At 39.4% G+C, this 26,731-nt stretch overlaps 1 protein-coding gene across 1 annotated transcript in view; it reads left to right on the top strand.

Moving 5' to 3' along the window:
* The window catches only part of LOC126412782 (post-GPI attachment to proteins factor 2-like), a 143,445-nt gene that overhangs the window by 38,077 nt on the left and 78,637 nt on the right, over window positions 1–26,731 (top strand). The window contains exon 2 of the mRNA XM_050082552.1: window positions 4,275–4,600. Coding sequence (XP_049938509.1) covers window positions 4,439–4,600 — 162 coding nt within the window. The 5' untranslated portion in view covers window positions 4,275–4,438. The remainder of the gene's footprint in view (window positions 1–4,274; window positions 4,601–26,731) is intronic.

Raw genomic sequence — 26,731 nt, 5'->3', positions numbered from 1 at the left:
GTTCAGCAATGACTGCACATTAAAATTAAATGGAGATATTCATAACAATGCAACAAGGCAACAATCTGACCTACATATGATTCAGTCCAGAACTACCTGCTACCAAAAAAGTGTTTTAAATGTTGGGATACAAATGTATAGTAATTTACCAAATGAAATCAAAGCAACAAAGAACCCAAGAGCCTTCACACATTAGTTAAAAAAATATCTCTTGGACCAATGCTTTTATGCAGTTGAACATTTTTTTGAAAGGGGTTGAATTGTATACTGTGCATGTCTATGAAATATACTGGATTATTTTACTATACATTTGTGTTGGCTGTTTGTATTTTACTATACAGCATTTGTATTTACTGTTTTGTTAAAGATAGATAATTTCCTCATTCCAAAATAATGTAAAATCAATTTATTAAAAATTACTTGCAAATATTTTCTCTTGACCTGTCCAATATTATATGTACAACCATACAATTCTATGATTTGTATTGACTGTTTTGTTTAAGATAGATAATTTCCTCACTGTAAAATAAAGTAAAATTCAATTTGTAAAAATTACTTGTAAATACACTCTCTTGACCTGTCCAATATCATATGTACAACTGTACAATACTATGATTGCCTGGACCAATAAAATACAACACAATACAATACAATACAATAATTAATGTGTTTAAACAATGTTCATCGATCACCGAAGGTCTTCCTGAATGTGGAGAGTCACTAATGTCAAAACAATCCTTCTTAAAATAAGAAAACCATTTTCTTGCCATGCTCTGTCCATTGACATTATCCCTGTACACATCACAAATGTTCCTGGCTGCCTCCCTTGCTGTCACCCCTCTGTTGAACTCAAACAAAAGAACATTTTGGAAATGTTCTGATTTCTCCACTTGGCACTCCATTTTTTAGCATCCACAGCTCCACTCACTTATCTCCAATGACCATATGTAAACTGAAATAGCAACAGTGAACTACAAATGAAAAATGACAGTTGATAAATAAACCCAAAGCAGCCAGAATACCAACATGCAAAACAAAAATGCTTCAAATTTATGCACCAAACTAATGTATTACACCATACCAAAATAGCTCTGTAACTCTTATTTCATCAAGAGCTATGAAATTCTAGATTTAGACGAAGGAATTAAATGTTGAATTCTCTTCTACATCAAATGAAGTGATAGACATAATTAATTATACCTAAAGGCTTACGATAATATTACGTAACTGCTCCGATTGATGCCAGGTACTAAATTCAAGACTATCATAAAGAACACATTAAACAGCTCTACTATCTTACACATGCCAATGATCTCTTATCCTCTTCCATAGTCTCAAAACTTACAAAAATTGCATCAAACATATTATTTATCTGTTTCATTTTCAACAGCAAAAATACACTAACCACAAATAATGTCTGCAGTCTTGGTTTTGTGTTTTCTTGAATTTTTTTCTCATATTAGACATGCAGTTTGCCTTTGGATCTTCAGCAGTGCTGTTTGTGCCCTTTTTTCACACTATATTTTGTTGACAGCCAACTGTCTACCTGTCAACAGATAATGAGTTGTAAATATTCTGTGGGGAAAATGATGTCACCTTGCAGGTCGACTGAACCTGCCAATACTGGATGTTGGCTTCATCTCATAACACAATAATGAGTGTGGTTTCAGTTGCCTGATACTGCAGTCGTGTGTGCAAGTTGCATTTGTGTGTGTGTGTGTGTGTGTGTGTGTGTGTGTGTGTTGTGGACAAAGACCTTAATGGCCGAAAGCTTTAATTGTGAGGATCTTTTTGTTGTGCCTAACTGCAACTCAGCATTTCCACTATATGGTGAGTAGCAACTTTCCTTCTCTAATATTGTTACATTCCTTCCTCGATCTTCCATTTTTTAAAGATATGGTGTGAACAGAACTTGGACAATATTTCTTTCTTTTTATATTAGTTTTTGGAATGTAGATTGAGGTGACAGATTGGTATGTAGTGTAGTCCAAGGGCTAGATTATGTTTGACTGTGACAATATGGTTATAAGTTGGCGAATCCAATGAATGTGAGTACAAAATCTTAGATTTGGTTACATATTGATCAGTATCATAGCCTGAGGTGTAGATTATATTGAAAAGTGGCAGTTTTATTGTGAGTTGATGAAGCAGTATTGGAAGCATCACTAAATCCATATTTTTAAAATATATATTTTTAGGCATATACAGTTGTACATGGTTACAATCTTGCAAACAAGCTGAGTCAGGCATAAATCTTCAATTTTAATCTCATTGTGATAATTAAGACCTCAGGCAGGAAATAGGTAGTGTACAAATTGATTTTTTATAAAACAAAATATTGCACGGTAAATATATCTGCCTCCTGACCTCAGCAATTACACACATTTGGAACAATTTCTCTTAATACTTTATAACAGAGTGCATGGTGACAAACTGATCTGTAGCACAGCTGGAGCTCCAGGTTAGGTTCAAAGGTGACAGTTCGGTAGTTAGTTGCCAAAGCAGTATCTAACACTTCAGTTAATCTCTCAACACACCTGGACACTTAAAAACTGTAACTCGAAATGATCCTGCTCACAATGACAGTGTAAGTTAATTGAGAGTTTCACCTCACAAACTACAATGTCCTCAAATTATTATTTGCAAATGATAAAAAGTTTTGGAGTAGGAAATGATTTGTTGACACACTATTACTTATCTTGATGGTCCTGTGTTATCAAATATTAATAATCAAATTAGCACATTATTGTTGTTCAATGCGCATGATCTGTGATAACCTTCTTTGGCTTGCACTGTATTATAATTTAAATCTCTTTTTGATTTTTTTTTTCTTTTTGAAATAAAAGTTCAATAAATACAATCTTTTAGCTTTCCTTATTTATTCATAACAATGTTTTGTAACACACTTGAGCCAAAACTGTGCCAAGCAAATGCTGTTTTCACTCTGAAAACACTGAGTCCAAATTAAGATTAAATTGAGCCATGCAGTCACAGTTGCAAACACTTTTACAACATTTTGACACTGAAAGTGATGTCTACTTCTTTGTTAGAACTTATAATATGGTGACAGATTTATTATCCAAGTAATTTCACTGCAAGAGCCACATTAAAATTTGCTTGAAAATTTACACTAACAAATTACATTCATGATTTCTTTATAAATATTTTTTGACAGAATTACAAAACCTTCTATGCTTGCTTTGGGCTTTAACATTCACCCACACCAAATAGAATGTTAATTAGTATAACCATTCTTCCAGGAAATATGACTCTTCAAAATTGAGTCCTTTATAATTATGAAAATTAGACAAATTATGTGACATAAACAGTACAATGTTTTGCATATCCATATTATTAATTGGATTAGTTAACTACTTCATTTAAAGGAAATGAGTATCATAATTGGACAGTACTGTATCGATGCAATATCGTGAAGCAGTATAGAGACTGCAAGAAAAACTCTGACAAAGGAAACATACACATGTATCATGTGTTATATTATTTGTGTGTAAGGTATTCTACAATGCGTGAATCTGTCATTTCATCACTCATGTCACTGTTATTAACTCCTTTCTGAATGAGCAAGTACATTTAACTTTGAATGCAATTTTGCTTGTGCATGTGTCTCCATTTTGTGCTGCAAAGTAGCTTTCTAGTTTTACACTCTTAACACTGCAAGCTGTTTTGTGTGTATTGTCTTGCTAGATATAATTATTTCACCCATATAAATATAGCTGGAAATCCTATTACTTTGTATTATTTTCTTTTAGTGACTTAAAAAAAAAAAAAAAACGTGGTTAACCACTACGAAAATGTGTATGTCATGTGAGTTCAAGATAGAGCAAGTCTAATGAAAAAGGACATGTGTGATGTGAACTATGTATAAAACATGTTCATTACAACACTGGATCATGGTGCTTCACTAATATGGTGTAGTTTGCTACGCACACTGCAATATTTTACTCTGAAATTTCCTGTTTGTATAAATATAATAGCTTAGGAAAATAGTGCTTTTAGTCCTTGTCTTTTCATAGTATATTTGTATTCTGTATGTGAGAAATGATAAGTATAAGCAAAATTTATTGAACAGTTGACAGGTAGGACCTCTTGGGGGGGGGGGGGGGTTGCACAAATAATTCATTGTTATAGTGACACATAATTCTTTGAAGTATCTTGAGATTAATGAATAAAGCAAATTTATTTCAGAAACTCTAAAATTTGTGAAAGTAGATGAGAAATAAAAATAAGAGTATTGATTTCTTTGTTTCTTTCAGGTATCATTTGCTGGAGGTAATTGCTGTTGCAAGCTGAGAGTTCTCAGCATGGAAATTTTGCTAAAGACAATATTCCCCTACTTCTGGAAAGAGATGCTATTCCTAAAGATCAAATTCAATATTTATTAACATCAGAAATACCCCATAATTTCAAGTTGTTTACAATGGAAGGAAATTCCATTTGTAACAGAGCAGCTGTCGTATTCCTCATAAGTTTTCGACAGTTGTGTCTAGTGACAGTTTCCCTACCACTTTGTGCATTGCTCATTTGTTTTGTTACTGCATATATCTTCCAACAAGATGACATCCATGAGACTCATTGCAGGGTGAGTTAAAACAATATCAATTTCTTTATTGTTATAAATGTATTTTGAAAAAGTCCCCACATAATGTTTTTTACAGAATTTTTTTTCTTTGCTTAAATGTGTAGCACATGTAACACTTTTCTGAGGTATCACACTACACATTGGGTTAGTTCATGCTCAGATGCACTTGCAAAGAAATTACTGAAGAAATGCACACTTTTTTATTTTGAAATTCATTACACAATGCTCCTTAAACTGTTTACAGATGAGAAATAGTTAAATAAAAATAAGTTATATTCGTATTGAAATAGATGGAATCAGGTTTGTAGTATATCAGATTTTTGGAGCAACATGTTTTTTTCTGTTGCTAAAGATGGAAAAACAAAGTAAATAAAGACACAGAAAGCCACAGAAAAATGTAAAGGGAAGGCCTAGATCAAGAACATCTAATGTCACTTCATCCACCTGTTCTAATACCTTCTCGGGAATAAGCAGATTCCAGTATTTATCTTCTACCGCAAAGTATTTAAATTTGTTCAAAGTGTACAAGGCATAGATGAATTAATTTATACTTAGCTTTTTGACATTGTTGAAGTTCTTAGTAATATCTCCCAGGGTGCTGTTGCTGCTTCTTGTGCAAGTTTATAAAAAAAGGTTCTGGTAAGAAGTTTGACATTCGTCTGTAAATAAAAAGTCTTGGCCATGACGTCATTTTCCACTATATGGTTTACTTACAAATTCTGATACACTTCCACTACTGGTTGCAATATTCACAAGTATTAGTGATGGTAACAGTTTGTAGGGTGACCCTCAAAACACTTTCTACTTCCTGCCATCCCTGGCACAACCAAGCGCATCGTCTCCCTCAAGATGTCAAAACCTCCAGGTTCAGGGTGAAGTTATTATTGTGGATTTTGTCCACAAGCCTTTGACATAGGTTAAAACTATTACAAAAACTAGAAAAATGTGAAACTTACAGGTTGATAATAATACTTACAGTAACTACTGGTAATTATTTATGTGAATGTGATGTTAACAATGGTATATTCAATTTGACATTCGCATGTTTTCCATTCTGATTGTGAAACAGGTGTTTTGCAGTTTTATGTTTTTCTACAAATAGGTTACATCTGTTTTATGTTCCATATCAGGATTCACAAATAATAAAAGTAATTTTGGTGTGAACAGTTTTGTGAATTAGTCATGCTTTTTAATTCAGAAGTACAGTTCAATTTTCATATTTCAAATGTAGCTATTTTCTGTTTGGGATAAAATTGACATAAACTAGGATACATTTCAGTGTCTCTGTCTCCTAAGTTTTCAGATGAAACATAAAGATCTGAAAGATATTTAATTACTTAGTTAATATTATTGCACAATTTATAATTTTCATCTTTTGGTTTCTTACTGAAATTAACATGGATATTTCTATGATGTTAATGTTCAGACATTTGTTTACATGTAATATGCATTTTGTTTGTTTCAAAATTTATGTTTTCTTGATAATTGTGCAGCCATGAAATTTGTTGTAAGTCTACATTGAAGATAATTTTTGGTAAACTGCAAAATCCAAATTGCATTTCTTGTCTAATAAACTTATAGGGTGTGTACAGGTGTTATCGGTCAAAATATTGTGTGAACAGGTTGTAAGGATGAACTAGAATGTTTTACTGAATCTATTGATACCATCTCGATAATGTTACGAACAGCAGTTGAAGTGATGAAGATGAAAATGAGCCACAACAGTTTGATAGCTAAGATTGACATTCCTGATACATTAATGAAGTGTAGTTGGAAAGACAGCATTTGGATGTCTAGCAACATAGTAATCTTTAACAGATTGTAACATTCTGACAGTTAGATGCAATTTCAATTGAACAACTCTCTATAAGTGTTCTAAAAAAACTTCCTTGTTTTATTCAAGCTATCTTGCTCTTAAATTTAACATGTAGTATATTCCAAGATTTTGAATATATGCTGGCATAATATTCTAAGACACTGTTCCCACCATCTTCCACCTGGCATCTTTCCTCTGGCCTTCCTCCCCCCCCCCCTCCCCCGCCCCGTCTATGTGAGCTACAGAAGACTGAAGATGGGTAAATTATATTATAAAACAATGTTTGAAAGACTAGGTGACATCTTCAATCTAGAATACAAGCTTCCATTGCTGGGAGTTAAAGAGGAATACAAATGTAAATAAATTGTACAGAGAGCATACTGGGAATGACTTATTGTAGGATTTCAAAAGAAGGAAGTCAATTAAGGACCTAGTAGTCAAGGTTCAAATTGTGGAATGGATAAGGAAATGCCAATCCCGGTTAAATATGAAACTGATTGATACTTGACTAGCAGAAACCAGTTAAAATCTTGAGAAGATCTCAGTTATTGTCAGAAAAATTACATAATTTTGCTGAGTGATCCACAAAACTTTCATAATAAATTTAAAAACTGGCAAATACTGAGGCATTTACTAGAACAAGTTTAGAATCAGTGGAAAATCCGGGATGGAATGTAACAATAGTATGAGAAGGAAAGTTGCTACTCACCATATAGCAGAGATGCTGAGTCGCAAATGGGCACAACAAAAAGACTTTAACAATTGTAGCTTTTCCCTGTTAAGGCCTCTGTCAACAACAAAGGACACACACACACACACACACACACACACACACACACACACACACACACACACTTACACTCATGAAAATGCAACTCAATCTATGATTGCAGTCTCAGGCAACTGAAGCCACACAGAATCAATTTTCTTTTGCTTCTCTCTCTCTCTCTCTCTCTCTCTCTCTCTCTCTCTCTCTCTCTCTCCCTCTCTCTCTCTCTCCCTCCCCCCCCCTCCCACCCCCTTCCACTCTTTTGCTTCTCTCTCTCTCTCTCTCTCTCTCTCTCTCTCTCCCTCTCCCTCCCCTCCCCCTCCCACCCCCTTCCACTGATTTCATTTTTTGAGTGTTTTACATCTGCATCATGCAAGGCAGCAGTATCACGAATTATAACAGATGTGTGGCACAACAGAAAGACTTTAACAATTGTAACTTTTCACTGTTAAGGCCTCTGTCAACAACAAAGGACACACACACACACACACACACACACACACACACACACACAATTACACTCATGAAAATGCAACTCAATCTATGATTGCAGTCTCAGGCAACTGAAGCCACACAGAATCAATTTTCTTTTGCTTCTCTCTCTCTCTCTCTCTCTCTCTCTCTCTCTCTCTCTCTCTCTCTCTCCCTCTCTCTCTCTCTCCCTCCCCCCCCCCTCCCACCCCCTTCCACTCTTTTGCTTCTCTCTCTCTCTCTCTCTCTCTCTCTCTCTCTCTCCCTCTCCCTCCCCTCCCCCTCCCACCCCCTTCCACTGATTTCATTTTTTGAGTGTTTTACATCTGCATCATGCAAGGCAGCAGTATCACGAATTATAACAGATGTGTGGCACAACAGAAAGACTTTAACAATTGTAACTTTTCACTGTTAAGGCCTCTGTCAACAACAAAGGACACACACACACACACACACACACACACACACACACTTACACTCATGCAAATGCAACTCAGTGCCATGATTGCAGTCTCAGGCAACTGAAGCCACACAGAATCAATTTTCGTTTGCTTCTCTCTCTCTCTCTCTCTCTCTCTCTCTCTCTCTCTCTCTCTCTCTCCCCCCTCCCACCCCCTTCCACTGATTTCATTTTTTGAGTGTTTTACATCTGCATCATGCAAGGCAGCAGTATAACGAATTATAACAGATGTGTGAAATCAGTCACATGTGTTTGTTGTTGGCATAACAGTATGTTAAAATGCCTGTTCTGTTTGGACAAATTATTTAATTTGAATCAAACAGATATCTTTCTCCCCATATTAAACACAAATAAGCCTATTACAATTTATGAAACTTACAGACAGTATAAGATTACATCTACTTTTTCACTTTTTCACTATCAAGTGTTTGATGTTTTTCCAACAAAAATTGTACAGAATCAATTGTTTTCCTAAATTATATACATTATGATACTTTTATGAGATATTGTAAAGGAAAATGAAAAATGAACACGTGTATGATCATAATCATTTGGTCATACACCTATCTACATATACATAAAAACAAAGATGAGGTGACTTACCGAACAAAAGCGCTGGCAGGTCGATAGACACACAAACAAACACAAACACACACACAAACACATGTCTGCTTGTGTCTGTATGTGTGGATGGATATGTGCGTGTGTGCGAGTGTATACCTGTCCTTTTTTCCCCCTAAGGTAAGTCTTTCCGCTCCCGGGATTGGAATGACTCCTTACCCTCTCCCTTAAAACCCACTTCCTTTCGTCTTCCCCTCTCCTTCCCTCTTTCCTGATGAGGCAACAGTTTGTTGCGAAAGCTTGAATTTTGTGTGTGTGTTTGTGTTTGTTTGTGTGTCTATCGACCTGCCAGCGCTTTTGTTCGGTAAGTCACCTCATCTTTGTTTTTATATATAATTTTTCCCACGTGGAATGTTTCCTTCCATTATATTGATATCTACATATACATCCATACGTGACAAATTACTGTGAAGTGCATGGCAGAAGGTACCATCCCTTGACTAATTACTAGGGCTTCTTCCCACTCCATTAACCTCCCAGGGGCTCATCATTCATTTACTGGGTACAGGCTTAGTGACCCTGGGTTCCTGAGCTGGAGACTGGTAAGTGCTGCCACTCCCCTGCTATTGTAAGCTATGGGCATGCTTCAGCGGCCACGGTGGTGGAATGTTGTGTGTTTTGGAGAACAGGGCCTTGCCTTTATTGCCTGGACCAAAAGGATGGTAGACACCTCTATAGAAAAACCGTCAACCTCAAAGCGTGCTACGTGCTGCTGAGGTGAATGGCTGTTGAGGTACAACAATCTCTAGCAGGCAACCTCTGGGACACCTGCCACCACCCAATTTTATACGGTTTCTTTAAGCATGCAGTGCACTGCCTGGTCAACATTTGTTTCCCTAGTGTCTCGTGGAATCCCTATGGAATGGTCTCATCAACCAACTACTCTTGATGGGGTGGGTGTATCATTAGGTAGTACCTACATCCACTCATCAAAGAGAGCTCAGTTGGTCAGTCGTCCTGAGAAGAAGTCTCAGAATCATAGTAACAGGGCACTAGTGTGCCATAACACTTTCATTTTAATCAAGAGAATAGGGGGAACCTGTGAAGGTCTTCCCTTCCTGTATTCACAAGGCGTCAGAGGCTATTGCTGGGTCCCTAAAAAGTGTCAAATGACTTTTTAATGGAACGCCTCTACTTGAAACTGCTATTTCAAACCAAGTATATAAGTGTCTGGGATGTAAGGTTTTAGGTGACCACTCTTAACTTCCATAAAGGTGTGGTTACCTGCTCTGACACAATGGAGATTGACCCTGTGAAGTTACGTGAAGAATGGAAAAATATGGATATCACAGAAGCGCAGAACTGTATGAGGAGAGTCAATGGCTATTGGAAGGATCTGCAACATTTTCCACTCAAGAATTAACTGGGCACATCCTTGCAGGCTATATCCATCTTAAGGTTTGCCTATTTGTTCTGAACCCAGTGCGATGCTTCTAATGTCAAAAATTTGACCATACCACTACGGATGTAATGGGAGGCTAGATGTGTAAATTGTGAGGCTCCGCTCATGAATCAGGCAATTCATGCGCACTTCCTTTTAAATGTATCAACTGCTCCAGGGATCACTCACTATGGAGAAGAAAGAATGAGGTTTACAAAAAGGAAAGGAAAATTCAGAAGTTGAAAGTCACGAGATGCAACCCTATGGTGAAGTTAAAAAAGCTTACAAAGGTATGCAACCTCCGGTTTTTGTTACTCTGCTTGTGTCGGGCCTTAAGAAGCCAATTGTCAAGTGTGACACTGCCACACAAACTCAGACCACAGATTCAAGTATGAGCACATGCACTTATTGGTGTACCTGTGGGGGAAAAGCTACACTCGAACCAGAAATCATTTGGAAGCCATCGGCGATGGGCTTACAACCTAAACCACATACCTTTGCCCATCATTAGAAGCCTACTAAGCCATCCTGTCAACCCAAGCAACCAGCTCTCTGCCCACCATCAGAAGCATACTAAGCTGTCCCCTCAACCCAAGCAACCAACTCCTCAAATAAGCAATGAAAAACATCCTTCAGAAAGTAGTTCAAAATCTAATAAAGTGGCATTAAACCTTTGGATTTGGTGAGCTCTCAGATGAGGACTTTAATTTTGAGAATATGGATTTCCACTTAGAGGAAACAGAAAGCCAGGCACCATCTTACATTCCCCACGGCCTCCTGGGTAATTCGATGCTTCTGAGGGAGAAAGACAAGATCAACCATCAATAATCAATGGCTCCCACAGGGGCTGCCGTGTTGCAGTGGAATTTAAATGGAGACCGATCACATTTGGAAGAATTACAGCTCCTGATCCAGGAGAAACCATTCTACTTCTGCTTGCAAGGAGTTCATTTTAAAGTCACTGACACACCTGCATTAAGGGGTTACCACCCCTACAGGAAGGACAATATTACTGGAGATAGGGCTAAAGGTGAAGTGGCTGTTTTCATTGATGACAGATGCCACTCCTGTCCTGTCCCTCTTACCATGGCCATACAAGCAGTTGCTATGAAAACTCTAGCACCATTTAACATCACAGTGTGTTCTTTATATCTTCCATCTCATAATCCTTTTGATGCAGGTGCACTGACAGAAATCTTCTGGGCACTCCCACACCCATTCCCCATTGTGGGGGACTTCAGTGCACACAATGTGCTGTGAGGCTCAGCTACCACTTGCTCCATGGGTCGAATTATCAAGTGACTTGTCCATTCTGAGAATATCTGCCTTTAGAAATTGGGTTATATCGCAAACTTTTCGACAGTTACAGGATCTTTTCCAGCCATTGACCTCCATTTTTGCTACCTGGCTGTTTTTGAACAAAAGGAATGTGCGCATGAGACATTGGTCACCCTCACTTGTGAGATCCAACAGGCTGCCACAGAGTACATCCCCCAGTTTAGCAATCACGTCACACAATGGCCCGTACCTTGGTGGAATGACAACTATCGCTCAGCAATCATAGCCAGACAAACAGTTCTGTAGATCTTCAAACACCATCCAACTACAGAAAACGTTCATGCCTTCAGATCTGTGAGAGCACGTGCAAGGCAAGTGATAAAAGAACGGAAGAGGGATTCCTTGAAGGAATTCATGACTTCCATTAACTGGTCCACATCCACTGCGCAAGCTTGGGAATGAATAAGGCAGATTTCAGGCAAGGGCAGTACACAACCCCGTATGTCCTTGTTGAGAAATGGGGTCTTGGTGGACATGCCTAAGATATGGTTCAGGTTTTAGCTGAACACTTTTTTACAGTCACTGCATCATCCAGGCAATCTCCTGCATTTCAGGTGTTCCGTAGAACTGCAGAGATGAGGAAGCTCCATTTATTCTTGCTTTATGAGGAAGTCTAAAGCCTTCCATTCTCCATGTGAGAACTGGAATCAGCTCTGCCTGTGGCCAGAGACACTGCTCCAGGACCTGATGAGATTCATTATGCCATGCTCCATCATCTGTGCCCTGAAGCAAAAGGACAGCTCCTCTAATGTTTCAATCAGATCTGGTTTGATGGACAGTATGGTTTGATGGACAGTACCTCATGAGTTGGAAGGAGGCAATATGAGTTTCATTAGAGAAATTAGACAAGGACCATAGCACCCATAACAGTTACCACAATGTAGCCCTTACCAGTTGTACGGGTAACACTCTTGAATGCATGGTCAACTGCTCCTTCGTCTGGCTGCTTGAATCCCAAAGTCACCTGAGCCATTCCCAGTGTGGTGTCAGGTGCTACCAGTCAACACTTGATAACTTTACTGGAGAAGACAATACAAGAGTCCTTCTTAGGCCAAAACTGTTTGGTTTGTGTGTTTTTTTGACCTCAAAAAAGATACAATACTACTTGGAGGTACAAAAAACTTCACTAGCTTCATGAATGGGGACTACATGGACGTCTGCCACTTCTTATCCAATCTTTCCTAGAGGACCAGCTTATCGATATCGCGTTGTCGATGCCTTGTCTGACTGCTATGTTCAAGAGAATGGGGTGTCCCTAGGCATTGTACTCAGTGTCACATTGTTTGCCATTGCTGTCAGTGGCATTTTCTCTGCAGTTACGAGCCCTGTCAAATGCTCTTTGCTTGTGGATAACTTCGCAATCTTCTACTCTTCCTCCAATCTTACAGTGATGATAAGGCAGCCACAGCTGACCAGCAGAAGGCTGGAAACCTGGGTCAAGACGACTGGTCTTCAGTTCTCATCAGAGGGAGAGTGTGTCAATTTTAACCATGCTTGTCAAAGTTTTAACCAACCAGTGCTCACAGTGAGGGGACAATATTTTATGTTTTCAAAAACTGCTCTTTTTGGGTTTGTGATTTGACTGAAAATTAACTTGGCTTCCATACCTGAAACACCTATGAACAAATGGCTTCCAGTCATTCAATATTTTGATATGCCATAGTGGAAAAGCATGGGGAGATGACAGGTCCCACCTCCAGCAGTTTAATAGGGCATCTGCATTATCATGTTTAGATTATGGCAGTGTGGTCTGTGGATCAGGCCATATTTGCTACCTCAAGATAGGCACTGTCCACCACAAGGGCATTCGGATATCAATGGAGCCTTTTTGACCAGCCCAGTTTAGAGTCTGTGTGCAGAGGCTGGTGAACCACCTCTCTGGATTTGGCAACTTATCTTTTTGGCTCACACTGAAAAGCTCAGTGTCACCTCAGTAATTGGCATTTAGTGCAGTGGTCCAATTCAGCTTTGAATGGCTGTTCAGAAATCAGCCCCATGTGACCAAGCTATTTGGGATGCATGCTACTGACTGTCACAAGGATGTAGATCTATCAGACCTCCAAATACACAGCTTGTTCTGACCCGTTTAGTGCATTACAAGCACTTCACCAAATGTATCCAGTTGATTCAGCTCACCATGACTCCTTACAGCCACTCCCAACACTGTGACAAGGGAGTGATCTTTTGCTGATTACTTGGCCGCATTGGGATACAGGGCAATGACATGGCCAACAAAGCAGCCAAGAAAACATGTTGGGATCGTGGTGTTCGCCAGTGTCCCATCCCATTGCACACCATCATCTCATTTTTTGACAGAAGTGTCATGCACCAGTAGGAGACTGAATGGTTGCAGGTGACAGAAAACAAACTGTGGTCACTCAAATCATTCACACAGGCATGGTAGACTTCATGGCAGCCTCACCTCTGGAAGGAGGTTCTGCTTACCAGGCTGCACGTCAGACATAGCCCTTTAACACATGGTTTTTCCTCTGGCAGTAGAATCCACCACTCTGTGAGGTTTGTGGTGTGCCACTTTCAGTTCAGCACATTTTGACATGTGTCTTACATACTGATATCAGGGATGCCTTCTGTCTTGATGGAGATCTGCCCAACATCCTCACCAATACTTTTTCCAGTGTTACAAGAGTGGTGAAATTTTGTGAACTGTCAGTCTAACCACTAAATTGGAGAGAAGGGAAGCAGACTTTGCTGCATTATAAACTGCGGTGCATGTGAGGACAGTCTTTTTCCCCACTCATGAGACTGGCATGCTGACTTTTCATCAGGGTGCTGATGCCCATGATGTTGAGTGACCATCACCTAAAATTATCATCAGCATCATCCCATAAAAGTTTGGAGCATGGGAAGAATGACTGTTTTTGAATGAATGTTTTTGTATCCTCTGGAATTACTCTAATCTTGTCCTCATGATCTCTATGGGAGCGATGCATAGAGGGCTAGATCCATCATTTACAGCTGGTTGTTGAAACCTTGTAAGCAGGCTTTCTCTGAATAGTTGTTGCCTATATTCAAGAACCTACCTGTTTAGTTTCTTTCATATTTCTAAGACACTCTCCCATGGATCAAACAAATCTACAACCATTTGTACTGAACTTCTCTGTATACATTCACTATACTCTGTTAGTCCTATCTGGTACAGGTCCCACACACTTGAACAATATTCTGGGATTGGTCATGTGAGTGATTTGTAAGCACTCACCTTTGTAGACTGAATGCATTTTTCTAGCATTCTACCAAAAAATTAAAGTCAGCCACCGACTTTACCTAGAGTTGAGCTGATGTTATCATTCCATCTCATGTCACTGCATAGTGTAACACCCAGGTATATGTATAAGTACACACATCAAAAAAAGTTTTGCATCACCCCAGTCCCCAGAGCTCCTGAAGACAAGATCTTCATTGTGGATAATGTATCACAGACACAGTCCCTTTGACTGTTGAGAGATGTCACTAAACCCGCCCAAAGATGTAAACAACCATGCATGACGGAGGGGGTCCAACAGCTGATCAGTTGCAGTCATTCCACCAGGAAGGAGGTACACAGCTCGTGTTGCCTGTAGTTCAACCATGCCTAGATGGTCAATACCGCTGCTTTATTGTGTCCGCATTGTTACTTTGTGCCAGGAAGGGCTCTCAACAAGAGAAGCGACCAGGTGTCTCATAGTGAACCAAAGCAACGTTGTTCAGACATGAAGGAGATACAGAGAGACAGGGACTGTTGATGACATGCCTCGCTCAGGCCACCCAAGGGCCACTACTGCAGTGGATGACCACTACCTACAGATTATGGCTTGGAGGAACCCTGGCAGCAATGCCACTATGTAGGATAATGTTTTTGTGCAGCTGTAGGTCATCATGTTACAACTCAAACTGTGCACAATAGGTTGCATGATGTGCAATTTCACTCCTGATGTCCATGGCAAGGTCCATCTATGCAACTATGACACCATGCAGTGCAGTACAGATGAGCCCAATAACATGCCGAATTGGCCACTCAGAATTGGCATCACATTCTCTTCACAGATGAGTGTTACATATACCTTCAACTAGACAATCATCAGAGATGTGTTTGGAGGCAACCCAGTCAAACTGAATGCCTTAGACACACTGTCCAGTGAGTGCAGCAAGGTGGAGGTTCCCTGCTGTTTTGGGGTGGCATTATGTGGGGCCAACGTACACCACTGGTGGTCATGGAAGGCCATGACTTATAATGCAACCATATTGGCAGCATATTGGCGAGGCATTCATCTTCATGGATGACAATTCGTGCCCCCATCATGCACATATCGTGAATGACTTCCTTCAGGATAATGACGACATTGCTCAACTAGAGTGGCCAGCATGTTTCTCCAGACATGAACCCTATTGAACATGCTTGGTATAGATTGAAGGGCTGTTTATGGATGATGTGACCCACCAACCACTCTGAGGGATCTACACCGAATCACCGTTGAGGAGTGGGACAATCTGCACCAACAGTGCCTTGGTGAACTTGTGGACAGTATGCCTCGATGAATGCAGGCATGCATCAATGCAAGGGGACATGCTACTGGGTATTAGAGGTACCGGTGTGTACAGCAGTGTGGACCACCACCTCTGAAGGTCTCACTATATGGTGGTACCACATGCAATGTGTGGTTTTCATGAGCAATAAAAAGGGCAGAAAATATGTTTATGTTGACCTCTATTCCAGTTTTCTGTACAGGTTCTGGAACTCTTGGAACTAAAATGATGTACATTTTTTTTGATTGGTAGACCAATTCTGATTGTGACTCACTGATACTGCAATTATAGGATACTGTGTTTTCCATTTCATGAAGTGCACAGTTTTCCATTTCTGAACATTTAAACCAAGTCGTGAATTTTTGAAATGTTACCAATATCTTACTGAGTATTTGGTACAATTTTAATGGACAAATAAAAAAAATCTACTCACCAAGCGGCAGCAGGGGAACACCCACACAAAAGGATTTAACTTTCACAAGCTTTTGGAGCTGGTGGCTCCTTCTTCTGGTGGAAGAGTTGAAGGGGGAGGAAGAGGGTTGAAGAAAAAGAACTGGAGAGGTCTAGGAAAAGGGGTACAGTTTACAAAAGTCACCCTGAACCTCAGGTCAGGGGACACTTACCAGAAGTCCAGTGTGTTCCCCTGCCACCGCTTGGAGAGTAGATTTTTTCATCTGTACATTTACATTATATTATCAATAACTGAATATTTAAACAGCTTTTTTCTGACAGTACTTCATTATGGACAATTGCGAAAAACCCGAGGTTACTATTAATATTGTGTGCAGGGTCATTAATGTGCATCATGAACAACAAGAGTTCCAACACGCTTCCCTGTGGCACACCTGAAGTTATTTCTACATCTGTCCATGACTTTCCAACCATCATAACACACTCTACCCTCCACACAAGAAATCTTCAATCCAGTCACAAATTTCACTTCTACAACATATAATTGTACTTTTGATACTAAATATAGACATGATACTAAGTGAAATACTTTTTAGAAATCAATAAATATTGCATCTGCTTGACTGCATTGATCCATGGCTTTCAGGATGTCATGAGAGAAAAGTGTGAGTTAGGTTTTATATGATCTGTGTTTTCAGAATCCATGCTGATTGGTATGGGGGAGGTCATTATGTTTGGGGTCAGAATATGTTCTCTCTGCAACAAATGGATGTCAAGGGTATTTGATGGTAGTTTTGTGGATCACTTTTGCCACCCTTCTTGTAGATGGGGATGTGAGCTGTGCCTTCTTCCGATGCTGGGCATGGTTATTTTGATCAGGGGAACTATGGTAGATTATACTTAAAAGAGGGTATAACTCAACTGCAAATTCAGTACAGAATCTCTCCCTGGATCTTTTTTCAATTTCAATGCTTTCAGCTGCATCTCGGCACCACTGTCACATCTATCTATTTCACTCATATTGTCTTTGGTATGAGAATTGAGCTGGGGCAGTAATCTTGGCTTTTTCTTTGTAAGGGAACATTTTAAAATGAAAATTTCTGCTTTTGCTTTGCTACTAACAATTTCAGTTTCTGCCTCATCTATGAGTTACTGGGCAGTAAGTTTGGTGCCATTAATAGACTTTATGTATGGCTAGAACTTCTTTGGATTTTGGGAAAGATCTTTTAACAATATTCTGCTGTAGTGGTCATTGAAAGCTTCATCCATTTCCCTCTTGACAGCCAAACACATTTCATTCAGTGTCTCTTTATATACAGCCCTCTGCTTTGTTTTACAACTATTATGCAGTAGTCTTTGTTTCTTTGGGAGTTTTTCTATAGTTATTGTATACCGTGGTCAGTCACTCCCATCGCGATGTCCTATTGGGTACGTATCTATCCACTGCATGGTCAACTAATCTTTTAAACATGCACATAGTTCCCCCCATATGCTAATGACTTGAATTAAAAGTTTCAAGTTCCTCACTGAGGTGTGATACTACTGAGCCTTTATCTAGTTTATTGAAAATATAAATCTTCCTACTTGTTTGAGTTGCCCTTTGGTTATCATTGTTGCTGCAACTGCCTCATGGTAACTGATAGCAGTTTCTATATAGACATCATAAATGAGGTCAAGTCTGTTTGTTGATATTAGATGCAATATATTTCCATAAAGAGAGTGTTCTGAACCATCTGTTCTATGTAATTTTCACAGAGTGCATTTAATAGTGTTTCAAGGATGCCTTGTTATGTCCACCACTGACAAAATTGTAATTATCCCATTTGATTGTTAATTATAAAAGTCTCCTCTGATAATTAAAGTATGATTGGGGAACATACCCATTAGAGAACTGATCTTTCACTAAAATTTTTGGTTACACCAAGAGGTGAATCTTGTGGTTGATAGAAGGGCACAATTATAATATTATGTCCTCTGAGTCTTGCCCAAACAGTCTCGCATGTACTTCAGTTTCTATATCAGTAGATTTCATTTCATTGTCTACCATGACAAATACACCACTTCCATTTCCCGTGAGACTATCCCTTCAATATATGCTTAAAATTTCTCCCAAAATCTCACTGCTGTCAACTTTGGGTTTTAATCAGCTTTTTGTACCTTGTATTATGTGAACTTCACTGGTTTTTAAGAGGGCTTCAAACTCTGGCACTTTGTTTGTGAATGCTTCTGCAGTTAACCACTAGAATTTTTATACTCTTGCCTGTAGGGAGCATTTCTTTGGATCTTCACTGATTCTTCCAGTTCTCCTACAGCTATCATTATTGATGGAGAGTTGTCTAATCTCTTGTGTGCATCCCACAAACAGTCAACTAGCAGCCTCTGGTGTGTAGTGCATGCCTTGACCTATGTAGGGCACCCAGCAGTTCTCAGTTCCATGGTGCCAGCCCAGGAAGTTACAGCTTAGCCTGTCATGGAACGTCCACAGTCTCTGGTTTATGCCTTCCTCTCAGATTAGAACCAGAGTCTATGATCTGTTCTGGAGACAATACTACAGACTGTGAGCTTCATCAAAAGCAAAGCTTTATTCTCAATCTTCTCTGCCAGTTGCTGGAATGATCTGAGTATGACCATGGATCACAGATGACAGGCATTGTTTGTCCCAAAATGACTGACAGTCTGCAGTTGGTTACACTCTGTTCCCTCAATGGCTACTAGAATAGCCTCTTGAACATACTGGTATGTGAGACAAAATCTAGTTAATGGCACATTTGATTTGATTTGATTTAACAAGGGTAATAAAACAGTAGTGATCCTAACTCTATGTTCACCATGCCAAAATAAGTTTATTGTACTCTCTCTCTCTCTCTCTCTCTCTCTCTCTCTCTCTCTCTCTATGTCATTCTACAACAGCCAACTAGTACCCATAAAGACTATTAGGAGTCCCTTTACCCTTTCTTTAGCCACAGTTTCTACAGAAATTGATGAGCCAAATATTTTGTGTCTTTGGTCTCCAGTGCTTAGCACTGGAAAATTAAATGTGATATGGTTTCATCCTCTATACTGCACAATCCACACTTAGGGGCTTCTTCCTCTATTCCTACTGTGTACAAATGTTTGTTGAAGTTTCCATGGGCATTTTTAGACCTACCATGAGTTTAATTTGCCTCCTTTCAAGCCAAGTTCAGGAGCATAGAAATTTTGCTTGAACATGGTTTCGGCATCATTAGGTTACCATGTTTTTATTTTTGGGTTGTAGTCCAGTGTTCAACATGCTGCTTCCTGACCCAACTACATAGTTTAGATTTTACCACTGCCTTTGTGACGGTTAAGACAGGTTCCAGTCCAACAAATGGAGTCATCACTCCTGTGTTGGGCATCCTAACTATTTTTCATTGCCTCTAATTCCTCTAATACCCACAGAAGGTTTACATTATTGCTTTCCCCTAGCCTCACAAGGATTTCATGGCATTCTGCAATGATCTTTGTTGTCATTGCAGGGGTTGGTAGAGATTTAAGAGCTACTTGGCTGTCTGAATGAATGTAGATGCTATAGTCCTTGTAAACATCTATGCAGATTCTCCTCAGCACACACTCTTGATAGCAAATATCTCTACCTGGAACACCATAGCAAGCTTCCCTAGAAAGACTGTGCTCTCCATTAGAGGCTGCAACCTCTATACTCCAGCCCCAGCACCTTTGTCAGTTCCGACTCACCAGTAAATTGTACAAAGTCACCCAAAAGGTATTGTAGTTCATTCTTCCACTGATCCCTACTGTCTATCATTCCATAGAAAGGTCTATTGAAACATCATATAGTGAGCCAGAATTTCCTCAACCATTCCTATATTTGCCACATTCATTATATTAATGTGAGATCCTGGGCACCCTGAAGATTTCTAGTTTTTTCCCAGTTTTTAATCTGTATGCTCCTATTGCTGCCTCCAATGTAACCCAAAGATGTAATGGGTGTGCATGATGTTCCACATGCATGTGCACACCATGTTTTGTGAAGTGAAAAGGAGATTGCAAAACCTAAAATATACAAAGTACATGTAATAAGTGTGTGTAGTGCCCTTGGAATGAGAAAGAAGAAGGATCAGTCCCAACAAAACATGACAAGCTAGCAGTGCAGGACACCATACACATCGAACTGCAAAACCATATAATGTAGAATAAAGTTGCCCAATAAACAAAACCCACTGATGATGGCACAGAGGTGCTGAAACATGTTTTGGTAATAAGAAAAAACAGTGTTTTGCATAAAAGGTGGAACCTATATCCAATAATTAACCTCAGATTCCTATGTGAGTAATACCTAAGGGATTTTAGTATATGTTGTGGGTGAACTTAGGATATAATTTTATAGGAAGAACAGAAAACTTTTAGGACTAGTGATCTTCTTCCTTTAACATCTAAAAGATGACTCATGGAAACAACAAAAACTTCATAGAGTAAAAGCACGGAAAATAAAAGAAACTCTTATGAGCAAAGAAATTCACAAAACACAAAACCAAGCACCACCATAGGAGAGGAGAGGAAACACACAGTTCTGATTTATTTAATTTATCACTTCCCCCAAATCAAACTGGTGCACTGAACAACTTTTAAATAAAAAATAAGTAGTCAAAACACATTAGTTACGAAGTCCTCTCTTGGTACACATTGCTTTAAATTTGTTTGATTTTAAAGGCTTTGTAAACATGTCACCAAGTTGATTTTCAGAACACACATATTCTGCATTGACATCCTCATTTTGATAGAGTTCCCACACAAAATAATACTGTACTTCGATGTGCTTAGAGCTTTTGTGGAACTCTGCATTTTTCACTAATTTAATGGCACTGGCTTTGTCAATTAACAATGCCGGTGTGTTTCTTTTTCCACTGATCTCCAACAGCAGTCTGTTGAGACATACTAATTCCTTGGCTCCTTCACTTGCAACAATATACTGCGCTTCAGTGGTGGATAATGCAACTGATTTCTGCAGTTGAGATGTCCACGATACAGCCATGTTGCCAATCATTGAAATAAAACCATTTGTTGATCATCTTGTTTTAGTGCTGCCAGCAAAGTTGGCATCAGCATAGGCACAGAGTTTACCACCAGATGAAGTATAGAAGTCTGAAGTACCACAAAGATATCTGAAAATGTGTTTTACAGCATTCCAATCAGAAGAAATGGATTTAGCCATAGATGGAGCAACTTTTGGAACAGCATAAGCAAGATCTGGACAAGTAGAGCATGCCAGGTGCATTAATGATCCCACAGCTGAACAGTAAGGAATGTTGTTGTCAAGAGTATTGTTATATTCACTGTCTAATTGTTCATTATCACAGGGAGTTTTTAATGGTTTTGAATCAGCCATGTTAAAATGATGTAGAATCTTTCCTGTGTATGCTCGCTGTGAAATAAAGAAGTCTGACTCTTGTTGCTCTATTTGTGTACCTAAAAATGCATCTAAGGATACCATTGTTATTTTGAATTCAGACTTTAACATAACTAAAAATGAATTCACTGCACTTTCAATTGTTCCTGCGATAAGTCCATCATCGACATAAATAGCAGTCAGCAATTTTTCTGTTTTGCTTTGTCAAATGTGAATGCAAGGATCTGCTGTCGAACTAATAAAGCCATTTTTTGTCACGAATGAATGAAACTTATTATTCCAGGACTGAGGTGATTGCATAAGTCCATACAATGATTTCGTGAGGTGACAGACACAACTTGACCCATCATTGAAACCTTCTGGCTGAGCCATGTCTATTTCTGTATCCAAGTCACCATATAAAAATGCAGCTCTAATGTCAAACTGACCAAGTTTCACATTTTCTTCTGCTGCAATCACTATTACAACACGAATAGTGTCATAAGAGGCAACTGGACTAAAAATTTCATCATAATCAAGTCTGGCACATTGAAACATAACACGCACAACTAAGTGAGTAAGGTATCAATCAATCAATCCATCAGGTTTATGTTTAATACAAAGTACCCATCAATTATCAATAACATGTTTTCCTTTAGGCTGTTCTACCAAGTCCCAGGTATCATTTTCTTCAAATGCTGTCATTTCTTCTTTCATCACATTAAACCATTTATTGGAATTACTACTTTCCATAGCTTCATTGAAGTTTGTTGGTGCAAGCTCTTCATGGATTGCTTTTGTCAGGCAAACTAATGCATTTGCTTCTTGAGAGTGGTGAGGTTGGTATCCTAATTCGTAGTCACTAAATTTCACTGGGGGATGTATTTCACGAACTGAATGTTGATTTGGTAACTCATTCGAATATTCTTGGTGACTAGTTTCAGTGTGATCAACAGTAGATTCACTTTTCTCTCCTGTTTCTTAAGGTATGGAATTAAATTCTGATTCAATCAAATTTCCAGTTGTACATAGCTTTTCTTGTTGAAAATCAACATTGCGTGATTTCATCACACAATGTTTTGATGGAATCCAGACTTTGTAACCATTCTTGTCATTCATGTAGCCAATGAAATGGCCAGGCACAGCCTTGTGATTGAACTTAGAACAAAATTTCTTTGGCAAATAAATGTAGCATTTTGATCCAAAAATTTGTAGATAGCTAATATTGTTAAACACTTTGCCAGTACACATCTCAAAAGGTTTTTTACCTTCAACATTTGACTCCCCAGTATGACTGAGTAGAAAAACAGCTGTGTCACATGCATGAGCCCAAAATGATTTAGGTAAACTGCTAGACGTTAGCATTGAGCGAGCTAATTCAACTATATGTCGGTTAGATTGTTCAGCAACACCATTTTGCTCAGGAGTGTCTGGAATGTTACAATTAAACTCTCCTCCACAATCAGACTGAAATACTCTTACCTTATGATCAAGAGCATCACACTCCTTCAACATTTTTTTCAAATTGTTAGCCACTTCAGATTTATTTCGCATGAAATATATCCAAACAAAACAAGAATAACCATATTTGAAAATCACATAGTAATGAAAACCATGTATAGAGTCAATAGACATGGGTCCATCAACATCTGCATTGATCAACTCACTGACAGTTTGTGGATGATCTCTGCAGTGGCTAAATGGTTTACGGTGGGATTTGCCAAGAACACATCCATCACAAAACGATGTGGTATGAGGGCACTTAAGTGATATACTGAAACCAGAAAACAGTAAGGCCATGGGCATTAGGAATGGTAGTGTACAGGGAGGTGGAATCAGTAGTGACGAGCAGGGCACCATGTGGTAAAGGGACAGGAACTGTGGAGAGTCGGTGGAGGAAATGGTTGGTATATTTTATGCCCTGCTCCTTACTATTGATGCCACCCCTCTGTACACTAACATTCCTAATGCCCATGGCTTTACCGCTATTTAATACTGCCTTTCCCAATGCCCAGCAGATTCCAAACCAACTACCTCCTTCCTAGTTGCCATGACCAACTATATCCTCACCCACAATTAATTCTACTTTGAAGGCATTACCTACAAACTGATCCGGGGTATGGCAATGGACACCTGCATGGCACCATCCTATGGCAACCTATTCATGGGCCATCTAGAGGAATCCTTCCTAAAAACCCAGAATTGTAAACCCCCCACCTGGTTCAGATTCACTGATGACATCTTTGCTATCTGGATGAAAGGTGAGGACACCCTATCCACATTCCCCCAGAACCTCAACAACTTCTTCCCAATTTGTTTCACCTGGTCCTTCTCAACCCAGCAAGCTACCTTCCAAGATGTTGACCTCCACCTCAAAGATGGATACATCAGTACCTCTGTCCTTATCAAACCTACTAACCACCAGCAATACCTCCAGTTCGACAGCTGCCACCCATTCCATACCAAGAAGACTCTTCCCTACAGTCTAGCCTACCACGGTCATTGCATCTGCAGTGGAGATCAGTCTCTCTCAAAATATACTGAGGGTCTCACTGAAGCCTTCACTGACTGTAATTATCTTCCCAACCTTGTACAGAAACAAATCTCCCATCCTTATCTTTCCAGTCTCCCACCACCTCCCAAAGTCCCACCATTCTACCACAGAGCAGCATTCCCCTCGTAACTCAGTACCACCCAGGACTGGAGCAACTGAATTATATTCACTGCCAGGGTTTTGTTTACTTCTTGTCATGCCCTGAAATGAGAAATGTCCTTCTGACTGTCCTTCCCACCCCTCCCACCATGTTATTCCCCTATTCACCAAACCTACACAATATACTCATCCATCCTTACACAACTCTTGTTCCCGATCCCTTACTTCATGGCTCATACCCCTGTAACAGACCTAGATGCAAGACCTGTCCCATACATCCTCCCACCACTACCTACTCCAGTCCTGTCACTAACATCGCATATCCCATCAAAGGCAGGGCTACCTGTGAAACCAGTCATGTGGTCTACAAGTTAAGCTGTAACCACTGTGCTGCATCCTGTGGGCATGACAACCAACAAGCAGTTTGTCTGCATGAATGGCCAAGAAACAAGTGGGCTACGCTGTCACTGAATGCGCTGCCAAAAATGGTATCCTTCATTTCAATGACAGCTTCACAGCATGTGCCATATGGATCCTTCCCACCAACACCAGCTTTCCTGAATTGCACAGGTGGGGACTTTCCCTGCAATGCATCCTATGTTCCCATAACCCTCTTGGCATCAACCTTCATTAGTCACTGTCCTCACCCATCCAGCCCCTTCCCTGTTCCCATTTCAGCACTACACAGCTGTCATTCCACCACCACATCCAGCCTTTTTATTTCTCTCCTTTTCCACTACTTCCTGCCCCCCTCTTCCCAACTCTCCCCTGCCCTCCATCTGTCTACCAGCCTCACCGTACTATCCCTCCCCCTCTCCACCCCAGCCTCCTCCTTACGCCCACCCAGTCGCCATTTCCATCATCCACTGGTGCTGCTGCTCGCAATGTGATTTCAGTTGTCTGAGACTGCAGTCATGTGTGTGAGTTGCATTTACATGTGTATGTGTGTGTGTGTGTGTGTGTGTGTGTGTGTGTGTGTGTGTGTGTGTGTGTGTGTATAGTAAATGGAAAAATAGTCTGGTGAACAAATACTATAATACTCAGAACCTGAAACGTTCAAACCTGGACCCATAACCTGTTGTGGGTGAACATAGGATATAATTTTACAGCAAGAACACAACACTTTTAGGAATAGTGATCTTCTTCCTTTAATATCTAAAAGATGACTCATAGCAACAATAAAAACTTCATAGAGTAAAAACATTGAAAATAAAAAAAAACTCTTAGGGGCAAATAAATTCACACAACACAAAACCAAGCACCAATGTAGGAGAATAAAGGAAACATACAGTTCTGCTTTATTTACTTTAACAGTATATTCCTAAAGCCATCTTTTAAAATCGTTTCTTGAAGCTTCATTAACAGACTTTCTTGGGATAGTTTACATCTATCTTCAAGACTCTTCCGATTCAGTTCCTTCAGTATCTCTGTCGCACTCTCCCATGGATCAAAAAAGCTTGCAACCATTTGTGCTGCCCTTCTCTGTATATGATCAATATGCCCTGTTAGTCCTATTTTGTATGGGTCCCACACACTTGAGTAATATTCTGGAATCAGTCATAAAAGTGATTTGTAAGCAATGTCCTTTGTAGACTGATTACACTTCCCCTGTATTCTACCAATAAATCTAAGCCTTCCACCTGCTTTACCCACAACTAAGCCTATATGATCATTCTATTTCATGTCATTACAAAGTGTTACACCCAGGTATTTGTATGAGCTGGCCAATTCCAACAGTGACTCATTGTGAAGTGCACAATTTTACATTTCTGAACATTTAAAGCAAGTTGCCAATTTTTGTACCATTTTGAAATATTATCAAGGTCTGACTGGATATTTATGCAGCTTTTTTCAGATAGTACTTCATTATAGATAACTGTATCATCTGAAAAAGTTTGAGGTTACTATTAATATTGTCTGCTAGGTCATTAATATACAACATGAACAGTAAGGGTCCCAACACACTTCCGTGGGGCACACCTACAGTTACTTCTACATGTGACGATGACACCCCCTTCAGGATAACATGTTGCATTCTCCCTACCAAAAAGTACTCACTCCAGTCACAAATTTCACTTGATACCCCATATGGCTATACTTTTGACAATAAGTGTAGGTGTGGCACTGAGTCAAATGGTTTCAGGAAATCTAACCACCTTGATCCAAACCTTCCAGTATGTCATGTGGGAAAAGTGTGAGTCCATTTTCACATGATCAGTGTTTTCGATCCCCATGTTGGTTGGCATTGAGGAGGTCATTCTGTTCAAGATACCTTATGATGTTTGAGCTCAGAATATGTTCTGAGACTCTACAACAAATCAG

The sequence above is a fragment of the Schistocerca serialis genome, chromosome 7 (genome assembly GCF_023864345.2).
Source record: "Schistocerca serialis cubense isolate TAMUIC-IGC-003099 chromosome 7, iqSchSeri2.2, whole genome shotgun sequence".
NCBI lineage: Eukaryota > Metazoa > Arthropoda > Insecta > Orthoptera > Acrididae > Schistocerca > Schistocerca serialis.
The sequence above is the reverse complement of the archived record's forward strand: the minus strand, read 5'-3'. Positions and strand labels throughout refer to the sequence as shown.